We start from the raw sequence: 21,510 nt of genomic DNA on the forward strand, positions 1-21,510 counted from the left end.
ATGGTTAGAGCGATCTTTGAGGGTAGAAAGATTGTTCAGGAAAGATTCTCGTTCGAGGTGGGGAGCGCTACACCGTGAAGTGCAGAGTAATTTGAGATGGCGGTAAAATCAAGTTCAACTCAGTTCAACATCGATAGATTTGACGGAAAGGGCAGTTTCACCCTATGGCAGATGAGGGTGAAGGACATCCTAGTTCAACAGGGGTTGGCTAAGTCGTTGAAGGGAAAGGATGGGAAGCCGGAGAAGATGACGGATGCCGAGTGGGAAGACATAGAGTCGAAGGCGGTCAACACGATTCGACTATGTCTGGTTGATATCGTTATGTTTAACGTTATGGAAGAAGAAGATGCGCCTAAGTTATGGGATAAGTTGGAAAAGCTTTACATGTCAAAAAGGTTGGCCAACCTGTTGTATCTAAAGCGGCAATTATACGGGCTGAAGATACAGGAAGGCGGGGATCTTCTGGAACACATCACAGTGTTCAACGGGCCTGTGGATCAGCTCCACATGGTAAGGATATAATAAAGTTAGAGGAAGTCACGGCGTCGCTCTTATCGAATGAGATGCGGAAGAAACCTGTTCTTGATGGAAGTGAAGAGCATGGGTTGGTTGTTTATGGTGGGAATCAAAGAGGAATGTCGTCTGACAGGGGATCAGGAAAATGCAGGTCAAGATCCAGGGTCGGCGGAAAGGGCGTGAAATGTTACCGTTGCAAGGAATATGGCCACATCAAGTGGGATTGTCCAAAGCGTGCTGACCAGGTGGACAATGGTGCTACGAATATTGTGGTGGCGGTAACAGATGAACATAGTGAAGAGTTTGGAGACATTCTCACAGTCTCCACAGGTAATCACACTTCTCCTCATGATGAGTGGATTTTAGATTCGGGGTTCTCTGTTCATGTATGCTCCAGGAGGGAATATTTTGATACGTTCTAGGAGACAAGGGTGGGTGTAGTGTCCTAGGGTGACGGGTCTACTTGTGAAGTCATGGGTGTTGGAACGGTGAAGATCAAAATGTTTGATGGAGTGGTTCGTACTTTGGGTGGTGTGGCTTATGTCCCAAAGCTATGGAAGAATCTAGTATCTCTTGGCCGGTTGGACTCCAGGGGTTGCAGGTTTTCAGCTGTAGGTGGAGCCATGAAAATCACACGTGGGTGTATGGTTCTGATGAAAAGAGAGAAGTGTAGAGGATTATATCGTCTGGTCGGGGACACGGTGACTAGTGTTCCGAAGATCTCGATGGGTTGTTGGAAACAGGATAATGGTTTTCGCACACGTAAGGTCTCTTTCGCAGTTGGTGCAGAGACAGGTTTCCAGGTTGCAGACGATGGTGAGAGGGTGACAGTACTTGCGTTGGTGAGGATGGATCGAGATCCCTCTCCAAGGTTGGCTATGTTAGTCATGGCAGCTACACATGTGCATTGGCCGTGTTGATCGAATCGGGAAGAGTCAGAACTAAGATGATTCGAGGGTGTGTAGCTGGTACTTCGAAAGGCCAATGATGGTTTGCGGTGATAGCGGACCGGTGACGACATTAACGGAAAATCTGCAGGTGGCTGGGAAATAAGCCAAGTTGGAGATTGTTGGAAAGTTGCCTTATTTCCCACCCACCGTAGTTGCTTGGGTGGGAAGGCAAAACCCAAATTGGAAAAGGGTTATTTTAGGCTTTCTAAAAGCCTAAGATATAAAAAGAGTTGGCATTCTCTCTTGGAAAAGTGAGAACGTGCGAGAGAGAGAGAGAGAGAGAGAGAGAGAGAGAGAGAGAGAGATCCCACATCGAAAAGGGAGGAAAAGTTACTGGGTTATATATGTGAATTTCTCCTCTCCCTACGTAGACACGTTTTCAGCATCTCCAAGGGGTGGGCCCCGCGGAGTGGGTCGAGCACGGTTAGTGCTGGTGGAAAACAAATCTGGGGAGGGTAGATGACCCAGAACCGGACAATATCTACACAGTGGGGTCGGGGCGTGACATAATGGTATCAAAAGGGGACCTCCCATCCAGTACGGTGTGCCAGCAAGGACGGTGGGCCCTAAGAGGGGTGGATTGAAAGATCCCACATCGGAAAGGGAGGAAAAGTTACTGGGCTATATATGTGAATTTCTCCTCTCCCTACGGAGACATGTTTTCAGCATCTCCAAGGGGCGGGCCCCGCGGAGTGAGTCGAGCACGGTTAGTGCTGCTGGAAAACAAAACCGGGGAGGGTAGATGACCCAGAACCGGACAATATCTACACAGTGAGGTCGGGGTGTGACATAAGTAGATCTCCAGACCAAAAATCACAACAGTGTATTTTCGTTTTTTTTAGTGTAACTAATTTTTAGGGCATCAAATATTGTCCGTTCGACATGATTTTGGTCCCGGTAGATGGGTATTTCGAATACCTATCTAATAGATCCAAGATTTAGCGATTCAGACATGATTTGAGCAAGTTATGACCTTTTTCTGTTAGGGTTAGGCATAGTTACGAGTTTTGTCTTATTAGGCAAGTTTTAGATTTTTATTTCTATTTAAATCTTTAGTTTAGTTGTTAAATTTGATAAGTACACCCTTAGGGAGTTAATAAAGATGGACTCTTGCTAATTGTGGAAGAGGAAACTAACTTTTAACATTAAATCTAATTGGGAAACCCACTTTAAGCACAAAACTCATTAGCTATTAAAAATCTAAAACATGGGCTTTTGCAACCCTACATGTGTACACCAAGAGAGAGAGAGAAGAAAAAAAAAAGAAGAAAAGAAAAGGAAAAGAGAAGAAAAGGAGAAGAAGAATTGGTGTTTTTCGTCGTTTTGGGTTTTCGTCTTCGATTTCCTTTCCGATTGGTACATAGAGCTTCACGTCTCATTCTACACTCAAACTATAAGGCAAGTGATGATTGACTCTTGTAATAATGATTACATTAATGATTTTGTTATTATAGTTTTGTTTCATATGACTATTCTCATATCCTAGAACATGTATCCTTGAACTGTTAATAAAATCTATGGTTAGAAGTCCCTACTTAGGATTTTTATTTTTAGGACATATGCTATATACGCGGGAACCTTTGTTGCCTCATATTAAGGTATGAGATGTCTGTATATGTATATGGTTTTAGATAGCCACAGACTCCGGTTTGTGATGGTGTTCACCGAGTATATACATATGATACATTAGATGGGACTTTCATATCTTTATAAAAGATGATTTATTGATAGTATCTTTATCCTTGTGTCTCTTTTACTTGTTACGTGTTGTCGTCATATTTAGTTATCAGTTGATACTCTCACATATTTCACGGTATTCCATATACTGATCATTAATCTTGAGATTTTTGTTGTTTCCTTCTTATCATGTGAATACCATAAGAACTACTACTATAATGCAAATTTACATTTTTGTCACTCTTATTGCTTGAGTCAGTCACATGACCTTGCTATTAACTTAGATTATTTTCCAGACCTTGTACGTGAGGAAGGTGTAGGTGAGGAAGGTGAAGGAGCCTTCGTCGATGAGCAAATCTAGGTGGCACATGGGATGGGAGAGAGCACCATAGGATTTCTTTTGGGGTTGAAATAAATCATGTAATAGACATTCTGTTAATGGAATATAATTTTTTTGTTGTTTCCCTTTTTGGGGTAGCGATTCGGATTTCTGAAAAAAAAAATCATATCTAAAAATTTGCCCCAAATCTAGGTCGTTACAGAAGGAGAAGAAGGACGTGGGTTTTTTCTTGGATTCCTTTGGAGCTTTCTCTTGTGGTTCTTTTTCTTGGGTTTTCTCTTGTGGGTTTATCTCGGGTTACTCTTGGGTACGGTCTTGGGTTTGAGAAGCAAGGAAAGGGTTGCGGGTTTGTGATTAATCCATTGTAATCATTGTATTTTGTTTTTCTCATAGTGGAAGATCGTGTTTCTCACCCGTGGAGAAGGCTTGGCTGAACCACGTAAAATCTTGGTGTTCATCTTGTGGCTTGTTTGTTACTTGTTACTGTTACTCAATAAATATATTTAAAATTTGAGGTTGTGGGTTTAATCCCAAACTTACTGTGGACCCCGATCCGAGGACGGTGCCGAGGGACGCGTGATCCCTCCTGCGATCCTCTAAGATCTCCACAATGTGAAGGAGAGCTCTGCCAAGGAACTCTCGAAACGGATGCCACCCTCGCAGCATAGCATGAGTGGCGATATAAAAAGAAAGAGATACATCCTGATCCGGAGCCAGAGCTCGAAACCAAGATGTATCTGAAAAATAACTCAGAGTCGTCATCCATGGATGCGCCATGGAACCAAAACAAATGCTCTGTTTGCAATGGATAACCAGAGATACAAAAGGTCCGTGCCTGATGACGAATGGAGAAGGTCCGAAGAGCGCCCCAAATTCGCCCGAGTGCGAACACTTGGTCTCTTATGCCATTTATTATTAACCTCGAAGAGTTTTGGGCAAAAATCATGTGAAATGGGAATAATCCTCAGGAGTCGTCTATCTAAGCATGCATTTCCTGAGAATAGAAATAATAAGCACACAAAAAATAAATGAAAGAGGTGCCACCTAAATATTGCTAGGTTATGAGTGACATACCTAACTGGTGTCTAAGTTCTGGTGGACAAACACATGCATGCTATAGCTACAGGTATAGGGTCTGCACAAGAAAGTAAGAAAACACAACAAAATATACAATATAACAACACCACAAATCCTAAGACTCTAAAACGATTTAGCCCGAGTCCTCGGATGGTCTGATGTTCATCCAAAGAAGCCTACGTATCCCCGCCTCCACGAGAATCAAGGCAACGTAGTTCTTCGAACCTATTCTAAACTAGGATGCCTAAGACACCTAGACCTCTATCTTAGACTCGATCTAAAAGACCGGACTAGTTCTTAAAGCTTCTTGCGCGATTATTTAAATTTCAAATGGATTGTAGATTTTAAGACACCCTATATGTCCTAGCTAAATGCAGGTTAGCCCTAAGCTAATGCAAGTGGTTCCTACCTAAGGAAAACAATGGGATCACTAACGCATCTTAGACCTAGTCAGCAGTCGGCGATGTGAATCGCCAACTGACCGGACGGAGGCGCTCCTAGCTAGGACAAACTCCTAACTCTAACACAGACACACAACAAGCACACAACAAAAGACAAACTCCTAACTCTAAAACAACACAAACAAGCACACAACAAATAAAAGACAAACTCCTAACTCTAAAACTCTCTATCTAGGACAAACTCCTAACTCTAGAGGAAGATCTTGTTGAAAACAAGGTTTTGAAGAAAAAGGGTTAAAGCATTTATTTACAAAGTTTGGCTGAACCTGAGATAAGAATCTCAAGCTGCACTACGTACCTCGTGGAAGAGGATCAAGCCAACGTAGTTCGAAAATCGAACTCGCCTAATACGCTTCTAAAAGAAACACTCAACACTTTAGATTTTTAAAGGTTTTTTATGTTTTTCAAATGTTTTTGATATTTTTAAAGTTTTCAAATGTTTTTGAGTTTTAAATTTCTAATGTTTTTGGATTTTAAAGCTTTTCCAACGCTCTAAACCTTTAAATGTTTTCAATCTTAAAGGGAACACGCAAGTAGTACCACAAACTAGGGCAAAGCCCTAAATCAAAAGGGGAAACCCCGAACAAGCAACTAGCGTCTCAAAGAGACGAACCACAACACGTAGAGAAGCGTCCCAAGAAGAGAGAAAACGATCCAAGATCCCAAGCAAGCAAAGCTCTAACAAGACTGAGTTAGTCTCTAATCAAAGTGAAGAAAAAGGTTATCAAGTAAACTCAGATTTCCATTCAATTATTATAAAAATAAATCAAGTGTTAAGCAAAGAAGAATTCTCAATTAAAAAATACACAACCTAAGCAATCATAAAATGATAAACAACATAAATTAGTCCAGACCAGCCGCTGGATAGCCTAATAAAGCAAAAACAATATCAAACACTTCTATGCCCAACCACAAACACCACCCCAATATGGGGATGAAATCAGATGATGCTAAAGTAATCATCTGATATCATAATACACAAGATAATATTTCTAATCCCGCCTTGAAATCAGACAGTACTCATGTCGATAATATCGAATAGAGTAGTTATCTGATCTCCTTCTTTCCTAAAACAATTTATTTAAATAAAATTAAACAAATATGATAAGCTTCAAGATAATCTCACCTGAACAGTCCATTCATTATTGTCTTCACAACCTAACTCAATGCTTAAGATAAGAAGAGTATTAGAAATATCAAAAGATTATGATAATCCCAATTAGTAAAAATTTCAGTGCATACGGGGGACATCAACTTGTGCAGATCCAAGTGCGAAGCGGTGAGCCACAAAACATAAAGACGGGCTCCAAGTAGCCTTATCATTGCCCAGAGAAGGGTTCTTTTTTCTTTTTTTAAAAAAAAGGTTAAAAGAAATCCAAAAGGTTGGGTAGGCCTACTAAACAAAAGAGCCAGACAAAAACCTTATAATAAGAACTACTAAACAATCAGCCACTAAGGAAGGGTCCTAACTGGCTAAACATTCTAAGAGGAGAGAATCCCTTAACCTGCGAAAACTCTAAGGCAGGAAGGGAAGAGGTTGGCTCAAGAAACATTCCGTCATAGCCAAACCCAAGAGAAGTGTTCCCAAAATCGATGAAATCCCGAAACTCGAAAATGATCCAAAGGAATGCGCAAAGAACAATCCCGAAAAGAAAGGAAACCCTTCAAACCCTGTGAAGACCTTAAGATAGGAAAAATGATAGGAAGGGCAAGGGGTTGGCTCAAGAAACATTCCGTCACCGCCAGAACCCCAAGAGGAAAATTCTCAAAATTGATGAAAAATATAGGAACCCTGAGATCTAAGGAAAAATCTTAAAATTGAGAGAAGCCTCGACAGGGAAGGAAAGAGAAAGCCAAAGGAGGGCTCCAAGTAACCTCATCATAGCCCGCTCCATCTTCTAGAATAACAAAACCAGTCATGCCGGAGACATCATCTACTTAACACATGCTATTTTCAAATCAAAAAATAGAAACCAAGGGTTAACTCAACCAAAGCAGGGTTCAGGAAATATATGAAAATGTCAAAACTCCAGGAATCTACAGATGCTCCAGAAATAATTGAAAACAAATCCTTCCAGTAATACCCACAACATAGGGTAAAGAAACAAACATCAAGTGATACACACAAACAAACCCTCGACATGGGGTCTCCTGTGAAATCAGATAGTACTCATACCCATGACATGGAGTAGAGTAATAACCTGATTTCCTACATCAGTTAAGCATACATCCCTCCACCATCCGTTTATCCCAGAAAATAAGATTGTTATTTTGCATTCAAAAGTCAAATTAAATTTAAAGCCAGAAGCAATGCCACCACAGCAGAAAACAAGATAAGCAACCATGAATCAATGTATTATAATTTCCAAGAATAAAACTTCAGAACCACAAAACAATTAAGCTGAACCCTCGACAGGGGTCTCCTGTGAAATCAAATGGTACTCATACCCAAGATATGGAGTAGAGTAACCATCTGATTCCCTACATCAAATAAGCATCCATAACTCAACCGCCCATTTTCAATAGATTTTCAAACAAAAATTACAAATATGATGAGCTGAAACAGAGCATTACCTGCTGAAATTGCTACCGGAATTGTTGACGGAAATGCTCGCTGAAAAATGATCAGAAATCACTAAGTCATCGAAATTGCAGAGTCGGTTCAGATCGAATCTTGTGACAGTGATGGAGGTTCGGATATGGTACAGGGATACCCGGATTTCCGTGAATGTTGCCGTAAAGGGGGGGGTCGAGAATCTCAGATTTGAAGATGGTGGCTGAGGGTTTGTGAAAATGGGTCTGTAGAAGGTTGAAATCAAAGGGGCTGATGATGGGGAATTCAAAATGGGTTTATTGGCTGCCGTGGAAGAGAAGGTGGCTGATGAAGAAGCAAGTGATGCCGGTGGCTGTGATGAAGAAGAAAAAGATGATGGTCGGTGGGGGCAGGCTGGAGATGAGGACGATGATGAAGATGGAGGTGAGAATAGTTAGAGAAGGAGAAGAAAATGGGTTAGCAGGGGAATGGCCGAAAAAATGGGGTTTGATGGTGGGTTTGGAAATGGTGAAAATGAAATGGGTTGGATTGAGCGCAGAAACAGGGGATAGGTTGTGGTGGCTGAAAATGGAGGAGAAACCAAGTGGGTTAGATGAAATTAGAAAGGGGTTTAGTGGTACGGGCAGAGGTGGTTAATTTTTTCTCACCGGATCTCGGCAAAATCCACCGGGAAGAAAATGGAGGTCGGGGCAGAGATGAAAATGGGTTTCAGAGGGTTTGGGTCGGATTTTGGAGGTTGATCGGGGTTTGACCGGAGCACGAGGTTGGTGGTGGTAGAGTTGCAGCTCCTCAACCTCCTCCTCTCTGTTTCTCTCTTTGTTTCTAATAAAATGGGTTTCGAAATGGGTTTGAGGTGGGAGGTGGAAGGCGGTTTTGAAGGTCTAGATGGAGGTGGAAGGAGGGTGGCGATGGTGGCTTAGATGGGTGGATGGTGGTCGGATCTCTGATTGGAGGTGGTGGCTAGGTTAGGCTGGTAATGGAGGTGGGGGAGACGACCGGCGGCTTTCTCTTCTCTGTAATCCCTTGTGGCTGTGAAAACGAGCCTCTCCTTCTCTTGAAAAATCGGAAAACCCTAATTCCTCCTCCCTTTTTCTCCCTCGAGCTCTCCTCTCTCTTTCTTTTTTCTGAAAATGGGTTTGGGTTTTCACCGAGGTTAGAAGAGACAAGGGTAGTAGCGATGGTGGTGATGGCTGATGGTGGTGATTCCCGTGTGTTCGTCGGAGCTCGGTGGATGAGGGTTTTGATGGAAAATGGGTTTTGGTGGTGGGAGGTGGGGAAGAAGAAGAAGATGGAAAAGGTGGGTGATGACCGGCCGGGGGAATGGCCGGAGACGGTAGCTTCCTCTCTTTCTCCCTCTCTGCAAATCTTTCCTCTTATGCGGCTGCCCCCCCTTCAACGAAAATAAAGAGCCCCCCCCACTTTTGCCCTAACTCGATAGGGTTTTTATAAATGGAAATGTCCAAATTCTAACCCCCTCCTAGTTCTATGGACAGCCCTCATTATGCTACTTCACACCCCTCTGCTCATAGAGAGATGCTATTAGAACTACAATATTTTGATATTCGCACACTTTGCCTGGATAATCTACCCTCTCTTTATATAAGAAATGAAACATTCAAGCCCATTTTCTCTTCGGGACAGCCACCTTTTAGCAGTGTATATGAAACCCAAATTTGTAAGAGAGTGGTTCCGGCAAGAAAGGGGCCACTGTAAAAATGAAATGCTTTCACAACTCCTTTCTCTACTAACAGATTCCCTCCATATAGTAGGTGGTGAGCCCACGAAAATGAGAAGCACTGAAGAACCAGAGCTGGTCCACCATTCACTGCTCCTTATTATTATCCATGCATGGCCGAATAGATGCCAGCTCCTTCAATAGTTTAGAACTTCACAAGGTAAACCAATACCGACACTTGACACTACCATGCTTCAATGATGCACCGCCCTTTTCTTTACTTGACACTTGTGACCTTATATACATGCTTCGATTAACACACTCACTCGCCCTGACCATTTCCATCAATTTTTTCTGAAATTTTCCAAAACTTTACTTGGGATCTTAAACTACTCTAGTGCATAGATTGGGACTCTAGATCATTACCCTGGTAGGGTTTTTATTCAAACCGAGCCGATTAGGGTATGGTCAAAATGGGGTGTCTACACTTACATATTCGTTTTTTGGAAAGGTTCATTTATATGTATCAACGTTGTAAATCTTCACCCATAGAACTAGGTAAGAAGAAAGGATTGCTGGCAGTACATGTAGCAGCTTGATTGTCATAGTTTATCTTTATAGATTAAGGAGCCTTGTATCCCAGTTCTTCTTTATGGGTATTTAACTACATTAACTCACAGGCTCTATGAGCCATCACATGATATTCAACTTCTGCATTGGATTGCGCAGTGGCATTTTTTTTCTTGCAGCTCCAAGTGACCTTGTTACCTCCAACAAAGTTACAATAACTAGTAGTTGATCATTAATCTGAAGTTGATCTTTTCTAGTCTACATCAGAATTCTTTTTCACTTTGTGAGCCTTTTTCCTAGTGCTCCCTTAGTATCTTAGAATCCTTCTATTGGCTTCCGAATGATTCACAATGGGACTTTGGATGAACTGACTTACAACAATTACGGGAAAGGAGATACCTAGAGGTATGATCATGAGGTGGACACATTTCCCTACAAGACGCTGATATATGTACCGGGATCTTCAAACATTTCTACCTCGTCCTTAATCAATTTTATGTTGGTTTCCATATGGGGTGTTGATAGGCGTTTCCCCTAGCATACTAGTTTCATACAAAAGATCAGTAACATACATTCTTTGGGATAGTTTGATGCCATATTATGACCTTTCCACTTCAAGTCCAAGTAACATAAACATCCCAAATCTTTGGTCCGTCATTGAAAACACTGAATGTTTCATGCCTCTGAGTTTCATGGCATACTTATTGGAGATGCTATGGTGACATCACCACTGAACTCGAGGTCGAGTTCTCTTCAAGTGGAGGGGATTGATGTAGTCAACATCTCCAAAATGAAGAAGTGTCCAAAGCCAACAAGATAGGAACGAACGCAGTCCACATCTCCCATTGGAAGAAGAGTCCAACACCAACACAGTTGTGGAGACTCCTTGGCATGCTTAGAGAAGTATTTAACCAAATATGATTGTTATTTAAGGCTTGTTAGGAGTTTAGGGAGGTTGAGTAGTTACGGTACTTGTAAGGAGTTTAAGGAGGTTGGGTAGTTTAGTCCAATATGGCACAGGTAGGAGTCTAGGTGTTTAAGTAACAGCCATTGGATTAAATCAATGGCTTAGAGGGAGTTTTGTAGTAGGAAGTTATTGGGTTAAAAAATAGCCAAATATCATTTTTTTATTTAAAAAAAACTAGTAGTCAATCGTGCAAACACTTCTTCTCTTTCTTTCTCTTCTCCTTCCCTTTTCTATCTCACCTTCTGTTCTTCTGATTTCTTCTTCATTCATCTACTTGATGTTCTAGATTTATTACAATCCCTATAGATTGTACTTACTTTCCTGTAGGGATATGAAATAATTGGACTCACTTCTATCGCCATGATGATTATTTTATTGTATTCATATGAAGAAATTTAATAAGTTTTTTAAACTGGAATTTATCTATGTACCTTGGCAACGGAATTTTTATTGGCAGAAATGAATGAATTATATGAGGAGGGCATGCCACCTTGCCTCTGAAACCCAACCAAAATACTAATGAAATCCACAACAGAACCACACCACAATACAGAATAATTATCTAACTCGAACATTAGGAATACCAATTAGCTAACTTGAACATTAAGAATACCGGACTGAACACATCAAGCAGTCCCTCTCGTGTCTCTTGGGTCATCCAATCAGTTCCTAAAGTTTTCATATGAAAAAAATTAAAAAGTTAGTTTAAATATATAGTGGTGGAATGTTTTTGGGTTAATTGACTTCACTGATAATTCTTGCAATTAAATATCTGCCTTTTGTGAAATAATTTCCTTATTTCAATTTAGTGTTTGAAGCTCTGCTGTATCCAACATTCATTTGTTGGTATTCTCAAGAAAAGTGTTTTTAAATTTATAAAATTGTTCAATGAAAGGTTGTGACAAATTCTTACTATTACAGCATGGGCCACCACTGGAAGCCAGAAGCTTAGTGTTGGTGTAATTGCTCCTTACTCTGCTCAAGTTTTTGCAATTAAAGAGAGACTTGGGCCGAAATATGAGATTCCTGATCTGTTTTCTGTTACGGTGAACTCCATTGATGGGTTTCAAGGTGGTGAGAAAGATGTCATAATACTTTCTACTGTCAGATCTAATAGTAGTGGATCCATAGGGTTTATGTCCGATCTTCAGCGAACCAATGTGGCTTTGACACGGGCTAGGTATGACTTGCATGCTTTTAAGGATGTAACTCTTAATTTTGGCATCATTAGCGAGGAATAAATGTTTCCATCCAGATTTTGTTTGACTTGTTTTTTTATTGATGAACGGACTTCTTTTACTTTTGAGCTGCCTTTTTTGTTTATTTTTTAGGCACTGCCTGTGGATTTTGGGAAATGAAGTAACTCTAATTAAAAGTGGTTCTGTGTGGGAAACATTAGTCCGGGATGCAATAGATCGCAGATGCTTTTTTAATGCTGATGAGGATAAGGGTTTGACTAAAGCAATATTGAATGCCAAACAAGAGCTGGAACAGTTTGATGATTTGCTTAATGGGGATTCTTTGCTATTCAAAAATGCGAGGTGGAAGGTATATTGGTTAATCTAATCTTTTGCCTTCTTTTTAACTTCATATTTTATCTTCATTGTTCTTATGCTAAGATTATTCTGGGGTACTAGCTGAAATTTGTTGCTCTTTTTGTTGCAATCTATGATAAATCTCTAGGCCTTCGTTTCCTTTCGGGGTTGCGTGGAGCTATTTAGCTCGTTGCAGAACAAACTAATTAACAGTTGTAAGAAACATAACTTTCGACTCTGAAAATTTTGAACAACTTCACGAAATAACAATCTACAAATTGTGTCCCTTTTTGCTGACCCCTTGCTCTTATTTATAGACAAAATCCAACCTTTGCCCTACCTACACACTATTTATACTCATGCCTAACTTATGACTTGGAATCGTAAAACAGACATCTTTAGTTTAAGTGAGTTAGAAATTACAAACCTTTCTAACTTTAATCCAAATTATAAATTGACTTAAATTCTTAAGCAATAACTAGAATCCTAATAAGTATTGGGCTTATTACATCAATGTATCTCAACACTCCTCCCCCCAAGCTGGGAGTAGATATCGCTCATAGAAAGCATATTTATAATTTCTTCATGTCTACTCTTATTGACACCCTTAGTTAAGACATCTGCCAATTGCTGACTTATAGAATATGAATTTTCGATTGACTTCACTATGTTTGGCCTTGTCATGTTAATCGTGGTCATGGGTGATACTAATGGCAGCTTTGTTGCCACAGTACAATTTATTGGCATGTGAACTTGACACCCTAACTCGTGTAACAATATTCTTAACCACAGTAATTCGGATACACCATGCGTCACGGACCTAAACTCTCCTTGTGCACTGGATCTGACCACATCATAGTATTTCTTGCTTTGCAGTGAAGCCTTTGGTGAAACTGAGAATGGGTTTTTCTCAGAAAGCTCGTCATCACAATTTTTTCCTTTATGTTGTCTCTCTCTCTCTCTCTCTCTCTCTATCTATATATATTATATGTGTGTGTGCGTGTATATAATATATATATATATATATATATATATATATATATATATATATATATATATATATGAGAAAACTGTTGGTGCGCTTAAGCGCACCAAAAAACCATGCGCTGAAGAGTAAAAACCACATTGGTTATTTTGAAAAGGAATCATCTTCTACTCTCGTTTTTTGGTGCGCTTAAGCGCACCAATAGTTTTCTCATATATATATATATATATATATGCTAAGTCTTTTTAACACGGCCAAAATTCGTGTAAACCGACTTAAGCTCACGTGAAATCCACACACTTCATGAAACTTCCTGACGTGTGTGGATGATGGAGACATCAACCATGGGCGTGGATTCAAGGTTTACAAGCACAGACATGGACGAGACTTAGGCGGAGAATTTAGCATGGGCTACAGACAGATGCGTCTTTTTTATTATTATTTACTTTCTATTTTTGTCATTTTATTTGTAGCCTACTTTTTAGGCGCCAAATATCATCCGTTTGGCGTGTTTTTGGTATTATTAGAATTTTTTTTCAATTACCTATCTAATGAGCCAAAGATAACATGATTTGGATGTATTTGAGTAAGTTATGAGTGTTTTTAGGAAGTGGTATTGGTCTATTACGGGATTACTATTTTTTGTAAGTTTTTAACTTTATTTAGTTTACTTTGGATTAGATGAATGTTGAGATTAGTTGATTAGGTTTTAAGTTATCTTCTAGGGTTTCTTTTCTTATAAATACATCTTATGAAAGTAATGTAAGGGACTTATTGAATATTGAATAGAATTGTCGTTTTGCTTGAATCCAAGAATTTATGATTTCTTCTTCTCTCTTCTTCTTGTGGTTTGGAACCATCTTCTCTCATCTATTCTCTTCTATTTCTTCAATCAAATCAGCACAAACAAGGTTAGTAAATCAGATTTTCTATTTTCTTTGTTCTTGAACCCTAAAACTAGAAGAACCCAAAATTCATACATTTCCCTTGTTCTTCAAGATCTTTTTTTGAGATTTTGAGGGATTGTTTTAGTGATTAAACCTCACCTAAAACTCACAAGAATCTTAACTTTCAAACCTTTTGAACCATATTGCAAGTTTTACCCTTTTCAAGCTCGGAAACCCTTTTTAATGATCTGTTGCCTAAACCTACCATCAAATCAGAACCTAAACCCTAGAATTACCTTTCTTTTACCTACCTAAACCCTTACCTAAGATTTGGACATCATTTTCTTTCAATTTCCAGATTTGCAGAAATGACCAAAATCTACAGCCTAAATCTGGATTGTTATGACCCAATTCCCACTGCTGGACATTTTTTGTTTGTTTTTCTTCATTTATTATTATTAATTTCTCATGCTTTTGTTACATCTAATTGAGAGTTCGTACATTATCTTTTAGTTCTTTTAATTTGTTGCATGCGTAGGCCTAGTTTCGGGCTAATCTTTCTATTATCAATTCATCTAACGAATCCTTATCGCATTGATTGATTTGTATAAGGTTTAGTTCATGCTTAATTACGATATTTACAATTATTTATGCTATTTAAGTCTCATTATTGCTCCTGCACATAGATTAATTAGGCGTTAATTCAGCCTTAGGTTAGTTGTTAAGTGTTCTTTTAGTTTTCCGCGTAAGCCCTAAACTATCCTTAAGTCTTAATCCCATTAGGAGTGTAGGATTTTCTCTAAATTAGGTGATGTCCTGCATCAGTGGGTCACGTGCAAGGGCCAGGGGTTAAATGTGTGGCCCACAACCGCATGTGACATGGTGAGGGTTTGTGGCACACAGTAGCATGACCCCTTGTGGCGGTTGTCCCAGTTATACACGTCATTCAGGCAAGGGCCCATGGGAGCGTGCACATGTTACTCATGGGCACCCCGGCATGTTATTTATTGCACATGTTCTGCAAGAGCAGTCAATTTTCAGGCATTTGTGGCACGTTGGCCAGGGAAATTTTACTATAATGTGCATGTGCAAAATGTAGCCCTTGGGCAGTTGTAACCCAGGCCTATGAATACGCCGCATACGACCCATGGATTCAAGGCATTGGGTGTGAGTGTTTCCCATGTATTGTAATGATTGTGGGTGAGATATCCAAGGAATGGCAAGAAGAGTGCAGTGTAGCCTATGGGCATAGGCATTGTTGGCTGAACCACATGAAGCCCTTGTGTGTTGTTTGTGTGAGCTTCTGTTGAGTTTAGCTGAGACTAAGTTGTGAAAACTTAGTGCCATCATTGGGTTGTTTTAAAAAAGAAAAAATAGTCCTGTGACACCTATAATTGTGGACTTAAACCTATTTGAGTTTATGGCATAGTATTGTGGGAAATTGGAGGCCTAATCTTGTAGTCAATCTAACATGAATTGCATAAGTTTGTGTAGTAGGATTTAGTAGTGTTCCGTCGCATTCAGGTCTGCTTTTTTGTTCATTTAACAAACCAACCTGGTTTGGGTGTTGGCTTTCTGACTTGCATTTCTCCCACATCACTGAATCAACTTGATTGGGTGTGACTGCTATCCAAATGGCATCTTCACTTGGTGAGCACACTTTTTGTATGTTTCGTAGTTGTTTTTCTATCGATTTTATTTTTCTCAAAATTTGTGTTTCTATATGCATGACGAGTTCACTTTTTAGAGTGAAGTTGCATTGTTCTTGTTTGGGTTTTGCTTACCCTTTTTCGAAACTTATTACCATTCTCTGTTTCCGTGACTGCAGGTTCTGTTTAGTGATATATTTAGGAAATCATTTTCAAAACTTAAGTCAACTCATACTAAGAAGGCTGTGATAAATATATTGTTGAGGCTTGCTGGTGGTTGGCGCCCAAAGAAATTGAATGTTGACTTTGTCAGTGAAAGTTCCTTACAGCTTGTGAAATTGTTCAAGGTTGTGGGGCTGTATCTTATTTGCACAATTGATATTGTGAAGCAGTCAAATTACATACAAGTGCTGAAAATTTGGGATATTTTACATTTTGAGGAGATCCCAAAACTGGTTAAGCGTCTGGAAGGCATATCTGCGATGTATACTGATGATTATGTTACTCACTGTAATGTGAAATGTCTTGAAGGGTATGTTCAATCTTTCTTTCATATTTTACATAATTTTTTTGGCACTCATGTTATTTCTGATCACTGTAGTTGTACTGCTCTTTTTGACCGTTTCGTCACTCATTTTTCTGTTCCCCTTCACTTCTTTAATTATTATACCTTGTGAGCTGTCATTTTTCTTTTTAAACTGTTTGATAATGTAAAAATTATAGTTCCATATTCTGTGATAAATTTTATTTTATTTTTTTTATTCTTCCTTGATCAATTTATTATGCATTGTGTCGTACCTAATCTTGATCAATGCATCGATAGTTCGTATCCATGCATTTCATTTGACCTCGCATCATCTCATACATAATTTTTATGTAGGAATTTGGAAGTGCCAATGTCCTGGACAAATGATCTTTGCATTGTTCAGTACAAGAATTTTAGCACTACTGAGCCCGAGGAGGGGTCAATAACTGGTGCCTCTGATGGTAGAAACTATGTGGAGAACTCAAAGGTCAGTGAGAGTCTTCTACTTATGAAGTTTTATGCACTATCTTCTGGTGTGGTTGGCCACTTGCTCTCTGGACGTGATGGGATGGAGCTTGATCTTCCATTTGAAGTAACAGACCAAGAACTGGATATGATTCGTTTTCCTCGGAGTACTTTTATTCTTGGTAGGTCGGGAACAGGGAAAACAACTGTTTTGACTATGAAACTGATTCAAAAAGAACAACAACACTATCTTTCCTCAGTTGGATTGTGTGATGACAATTATTGCCAGAAAACTGAGGTTGGTGAGAAACTTGGGGCGATAAGTGGGAATATCTTACGCCAGATTTTTGTTACCGTCAGTCCCAAACTCTGTTCTGCTGTAAAGAATCACATTTGTCAGTTGAAAAGGTGTGTTGATTACTCAAACATGTTTACTTTGGTCCTATTTTCTATAATTTTTTATGGTCTTTTGGTTAATAATGTTTTGGTTTCTGTTCAGCTTGTTGCAAGAATTTCCTTTTCATAATTACATCGACAGATTTTTGGCATGAGTTTATTGTAGGGACTTTTTTATTATTATCTTTATTATAGTGACTTTTGATGAGATGCATTAATTTTATAGGAAAAATATAGAAAATTGTAAAATAGCAGCGCTATACAGATGTAGATGGGAGAAAGGGAATAGAATCCCATTGTTTAAATGTAATGTTCCATTTTTGTATAAAAATTTACTATTAAACTGTTACAATTTATTGATTGTAATTTATTTTTGAAGACTGTTACAATTCCCAAGATGCCCTCAATAGCCAATATGAAAGGTGATTAATAAAGCGCCGGATATCGTCGACCATTGCGAATTTGGGAAACACTTATGCTGGATGCCTTGGACATCACAACTATTGTGTGGCATGTATGGCGAGAACGCACCAATCACATTTTTCAGGGTAAAGCGAGGTCTTGGCCACATATCACCCTTGAAATAAAAATTGCGATTATTGGATGGATCAAAGAACAAAATGGGTCTCCCATATTCAGTGGTAACTATCCTGCGAAACTGGAACTCGGTTATCCGAGAAAGGAAAACATCCATTAATGTTGCTCCGCAATGGGATCCGCCGCATGGTTGGCTCAAATTGAACTTCGATGAGAGTTCTATGGGCAACCCGGGCAAAGCTGGCTCTGGTGGGATCATTCGGGATGCTGAAGGACGAACCATCATGAGCTATTCTGATCCGGTAGGGGAATGTGATGCCAATGAAGCGGAAGCAAGAGCGCTCTTATTTGGTTTACAGTGGTATGAAAAAACAACCTTGGTCCACTGATTGCCGAAGGTGACTCTGCTAATGCGATAGCCTGGGCTTCCGGTTGCAGCGGACCTTGGAGGCTATACCAGACGATCGATGCCATCAGGGATCTGATCAGAATCATTCGTTCGCTGCTTCAGCATAGGAGGTGATCAGCAAATTCATCAGCTGACGCATTGGCTAAAGGGGGAAACACGCATTGTTATGGGCGTGTCTTAAGGATTTCTGTAATGTTTTGCTTTGGGACCATAGGTCTCCCGTTTCTCTTGTGGGACTACTTGTCCCCTATGTAAACGTTTCTCATCGAATAAAATAGGTTGTTAAATTTCAAAAAGATAAAATAAAGTGTGGATATCATTTCTCAACATTTAAACCAAAATCATGTTTGCTTTGAAGCCTATTCTAACTATAAGGTCATGATGTGATCAGAAACAAACTACGAGACCAATGGTGGCCTACTAAATCATCAAAGACAATCGCTGCCACAAAAGCCCCAATGGCTTGGTGATTGGGACCGTTGATCTGACGGGTTGCCACTTGGAGACCCGTGGCCATCGTGCATGGTCCTGGAAGCAATTATCTTACCAATTGGTAAGTCGCCTCGTGTTTGATCAACGCCATTGAACATCAATAGCTTATAATTATCAGCCATTGATTTGATGACCTGGGTTTCACCAATTAGTTACTTTTTTAAATCATGAGCAGTGCATGTTGTGTCACTATATTGCTATAGGGTCCACATATGCACAAACATATACCATAGTACCCATATCCTGCACACATATCAGATCCTTTTCACACAATATCCTGAAAATTTGAAACTTAGAGGATCCCCGACGACTTACTCATTGTATCTGAACACTCATATGCAGGTAACATCTATCAATACTCCACAATACTAGGCTTCTGGTCATCCTTGGCAGTTTTTTTTTTTTTTTGTTCATTATTACGGAATTTTTTATGCATTATGCGAGCTAGCTTTCCTTAACTTTGGTTGTGAAGTCATGTTCTTGTATTTACTTCTAACATTTTCAATATGTTTGATTGGAAGGATGGAATTTCTCATTATTTGCACTGTTTTCTGTATCCAGCTTTATTTGTGGGGGTGACTTTTCAACCAGTGCCGGATCTATTGATATGCATGATATTGGTGATAGTGTTAGTGATTTCGCAGCTATCCCTGATAGTTTCTCTGATATTCCACCCAAGAACTACCCTCTGGTTATTACCTTTCAGAAGTTTTTAATGATGCTAGATGGAAGTATGGTGAATTCATTCTTTGATAAATTCCATGATGTAAGGGAGCTTTCTCAGTCCCAAAGTGGAACTTCGAGGTCTCTTGCCTTCCAAGCCTTAATCATGTCGAAGCAGATTAATTATGACCGGTTCAGTTCATTTTACTGGCCCCATTTCAATATCCAGCTGACGAAAAAACTCGACTCTTCGACAGTTTTCACTGAGATAATTTCTCACATAAAAGGTGGGTTGGCAGCTTTTGGGGCTCGTGATGGTAAACTTAGCCGGGAGGATTATATTAAGCTTTCTGAGGGGCGGGTGTCTTCCTTAAGCAGAGAGAGAAGGGAAATAATTTATGATCTATTTCTTGATTATGAGAAGAAGAAGATGATGAATGGTGATTTCGACCTAGCTGATTTAGTCATTGACATTCATGCTCGACTGAGAGATGGAAACTATATTGGTCAAAAAATGGACTTTGTCTATATTGATGAAGTTCAGGATCTTACCATGAGACAAATTGCCCTTTTCAAACATGTGTGCTATAATTTTGAAGAAGGCTTTGTTTTCTCTGGTGATACAGCTCAAACCATTGCCAGGGGAATTGATTTCCGGTTCCAAGATATACGATCTTTGTTCTACAAGGAATTTCTCTCGGAATCAATAATTGATTGTAAGGATAGAGTGAAAGGAAAGGGACCACGAATGTCTGATATTTTCCATTTGAATCGGAACTTCCGCACACATGTAGGTGTTCTGAATTTGGCACAGAGTGTTGTGGACCTGCTTTACTGTTACTTTCCACTATCTATTGACGTTTTAAGCCCTGAGACGAGCCTTATATTTGGGGAAGTACCCGTTTTGCTAGAATCCGGGAAAAATGAAAATGCAATGATAACTATTTTTGGGAATGCTGCCAACATTGATGGAGGGATGAATGGTTTTGGGGCTGAACAGGTTATTTTAGTACGTGATGATTGTGCCAAGAAGGAAATTTTTGACCATGTTGGAAAGCAAGCTCTTGTTTTAACAATAGTTGAGTGCAAGGGGCTAGAGTTTCAGGTGTGGGAAGAATGATTACTTTGCTCTAGTTTATTTTGTCACTGTTATTAATCCTTATATGTCCCTTCCTCTACTAATTGGTTTTGCAGGATGTGCTGTTGTACAATTTTTTTGGAGCTTATCCTTTGAAAAATCAGTGGAGAGTAATTTACGAATATATGCAACTACAAAATTTACTGGATGCCAATTTACCCAGAGCATTTCCAAGCTTTGAAAAGACTAAACACAATATTCTTTGCTCTGAGCTGAAACAACTGTACGTTGCTATAACTCGCACAAGACAAAGGCTGTGGATTTGTGAGAATTTTGAAGAGAACTCCAAGCCAATGTTTGACTATTGGAAGAAGTTGGGCCTCGTCCAAGTTAAACCCCTGGATGATTCACTTGCACAGGCAATGCGAGTTGCAAGCAGCAAAGAGGAGTGGAAGGTGCGCGGGATCAAGGTATGATCTTGGTCTTTATCACTTCTTTAGTTTTTCTTTATATGTTAGCTTTCCCTTCATTTTTAATGCATTTTTCAAATGCCATTACTTGAAGATACATTATGGAGTCAATCTTGTGAATTCACTCATATGGTATTTTGTCAGCTATTCAACGAGGAAAACTTTGAGATGGCAACAATGTGCTTTGAAAGAGCTGGAGACTTATACAGGGAAAAATTGGCTAGGGCATTTGGTCTTCGAGCATCGGCTGATCGTATCCGTTGCTCAAACTTTGAAAAGGCTCGTGTCACATTCCTAGAGGCTGCTGAGATATATGAAACAATTGGCCGGGCCGAGTTAGCTGCCAATTGTTACATAGAGCTAAAGGAATTTAAAAAAGCAGGTTCGGAATTTCTTTTTCTAATTAGTGTTTTATAAGTTGCGACTGGAACTTCTGCTAGCCACTATAAACAGAATTTTTGACAGCTCTTTTAGCATCATGCACAATTGTTCTCTAGACGTCTCTTTATGATCTCAAACATCTAATTTGTGTCAATAATAGGAAGGTGAACTTTATTGATTAAATTAGAATTTTGTCTTGCTTAGTATCTGTTGTCTGAGCTGATCAGGATGAGGAATGTATTCTTGGATG

At 39.5% G+C, this 21,510-nt stretch overlaps 1 protein-coding gene across 3 annotated transcripts in view; it reads left to right on the forward strand.

Annotated features, from left to right (window-relative positions):
- The window catches only part of LOC143877385 (uncharacterized), a 50,942-nt gene that overhangs the window by 22,740 nt on the left and 6,692 nt on the right, over window positions 1–21,510 (forward strand). For all 3 annotated transcript variants that reach the window (XM_077379394.1, XM_077379393.1, XM_077379395.1), the window contains 7 exons: window positions 11,709–11,967; window positions 12,119–12,335; window positions 16,023–16,375; window positions 16,724–17,242; window positions 19,230–20,436; window positions 20,526–20,879; window positions 21,024–21,261. In XM_077379394.1, coding sequence (XP_077235509.1) covers window positions 11,709–11,967; window positions 12,119–12,335; window positions 16,023–16,375; window positions 16,724–17,242; window positions 19,230–20,436; window positions 20,526–20,879; window positions 21,024–21,261 — 3,147 coding nt within the window. The remainder of the gene's footprint in view (window positions 1–11,708; window positions 11,968–12,118; window positions 12,336–16,022; window positions 16,376–16,723; window positions 17,243–19,229; window positions 20,437–20,525; window positions 20,880–21,023; window positions 21,262–21,510) is intronic.

The sequence above is a fragment of the Tasmannia lanceolata genome, unplaced genomic scaffold, assembly GCF_043159265.1.
Source record: "Tasmannia lanceolata isolate RefF3 unplaced genomic scaffold, GAP_Taslan_0.1 ptg000005l, whole genome shotgun sequence".
Taxonomy (NCBI): Eukaryota; Viridiplantae; Streptophyta; class Magnoliopsida; order Canellales; family Winteraceae; genus Tasmannia; species Tasmannia lanceolata.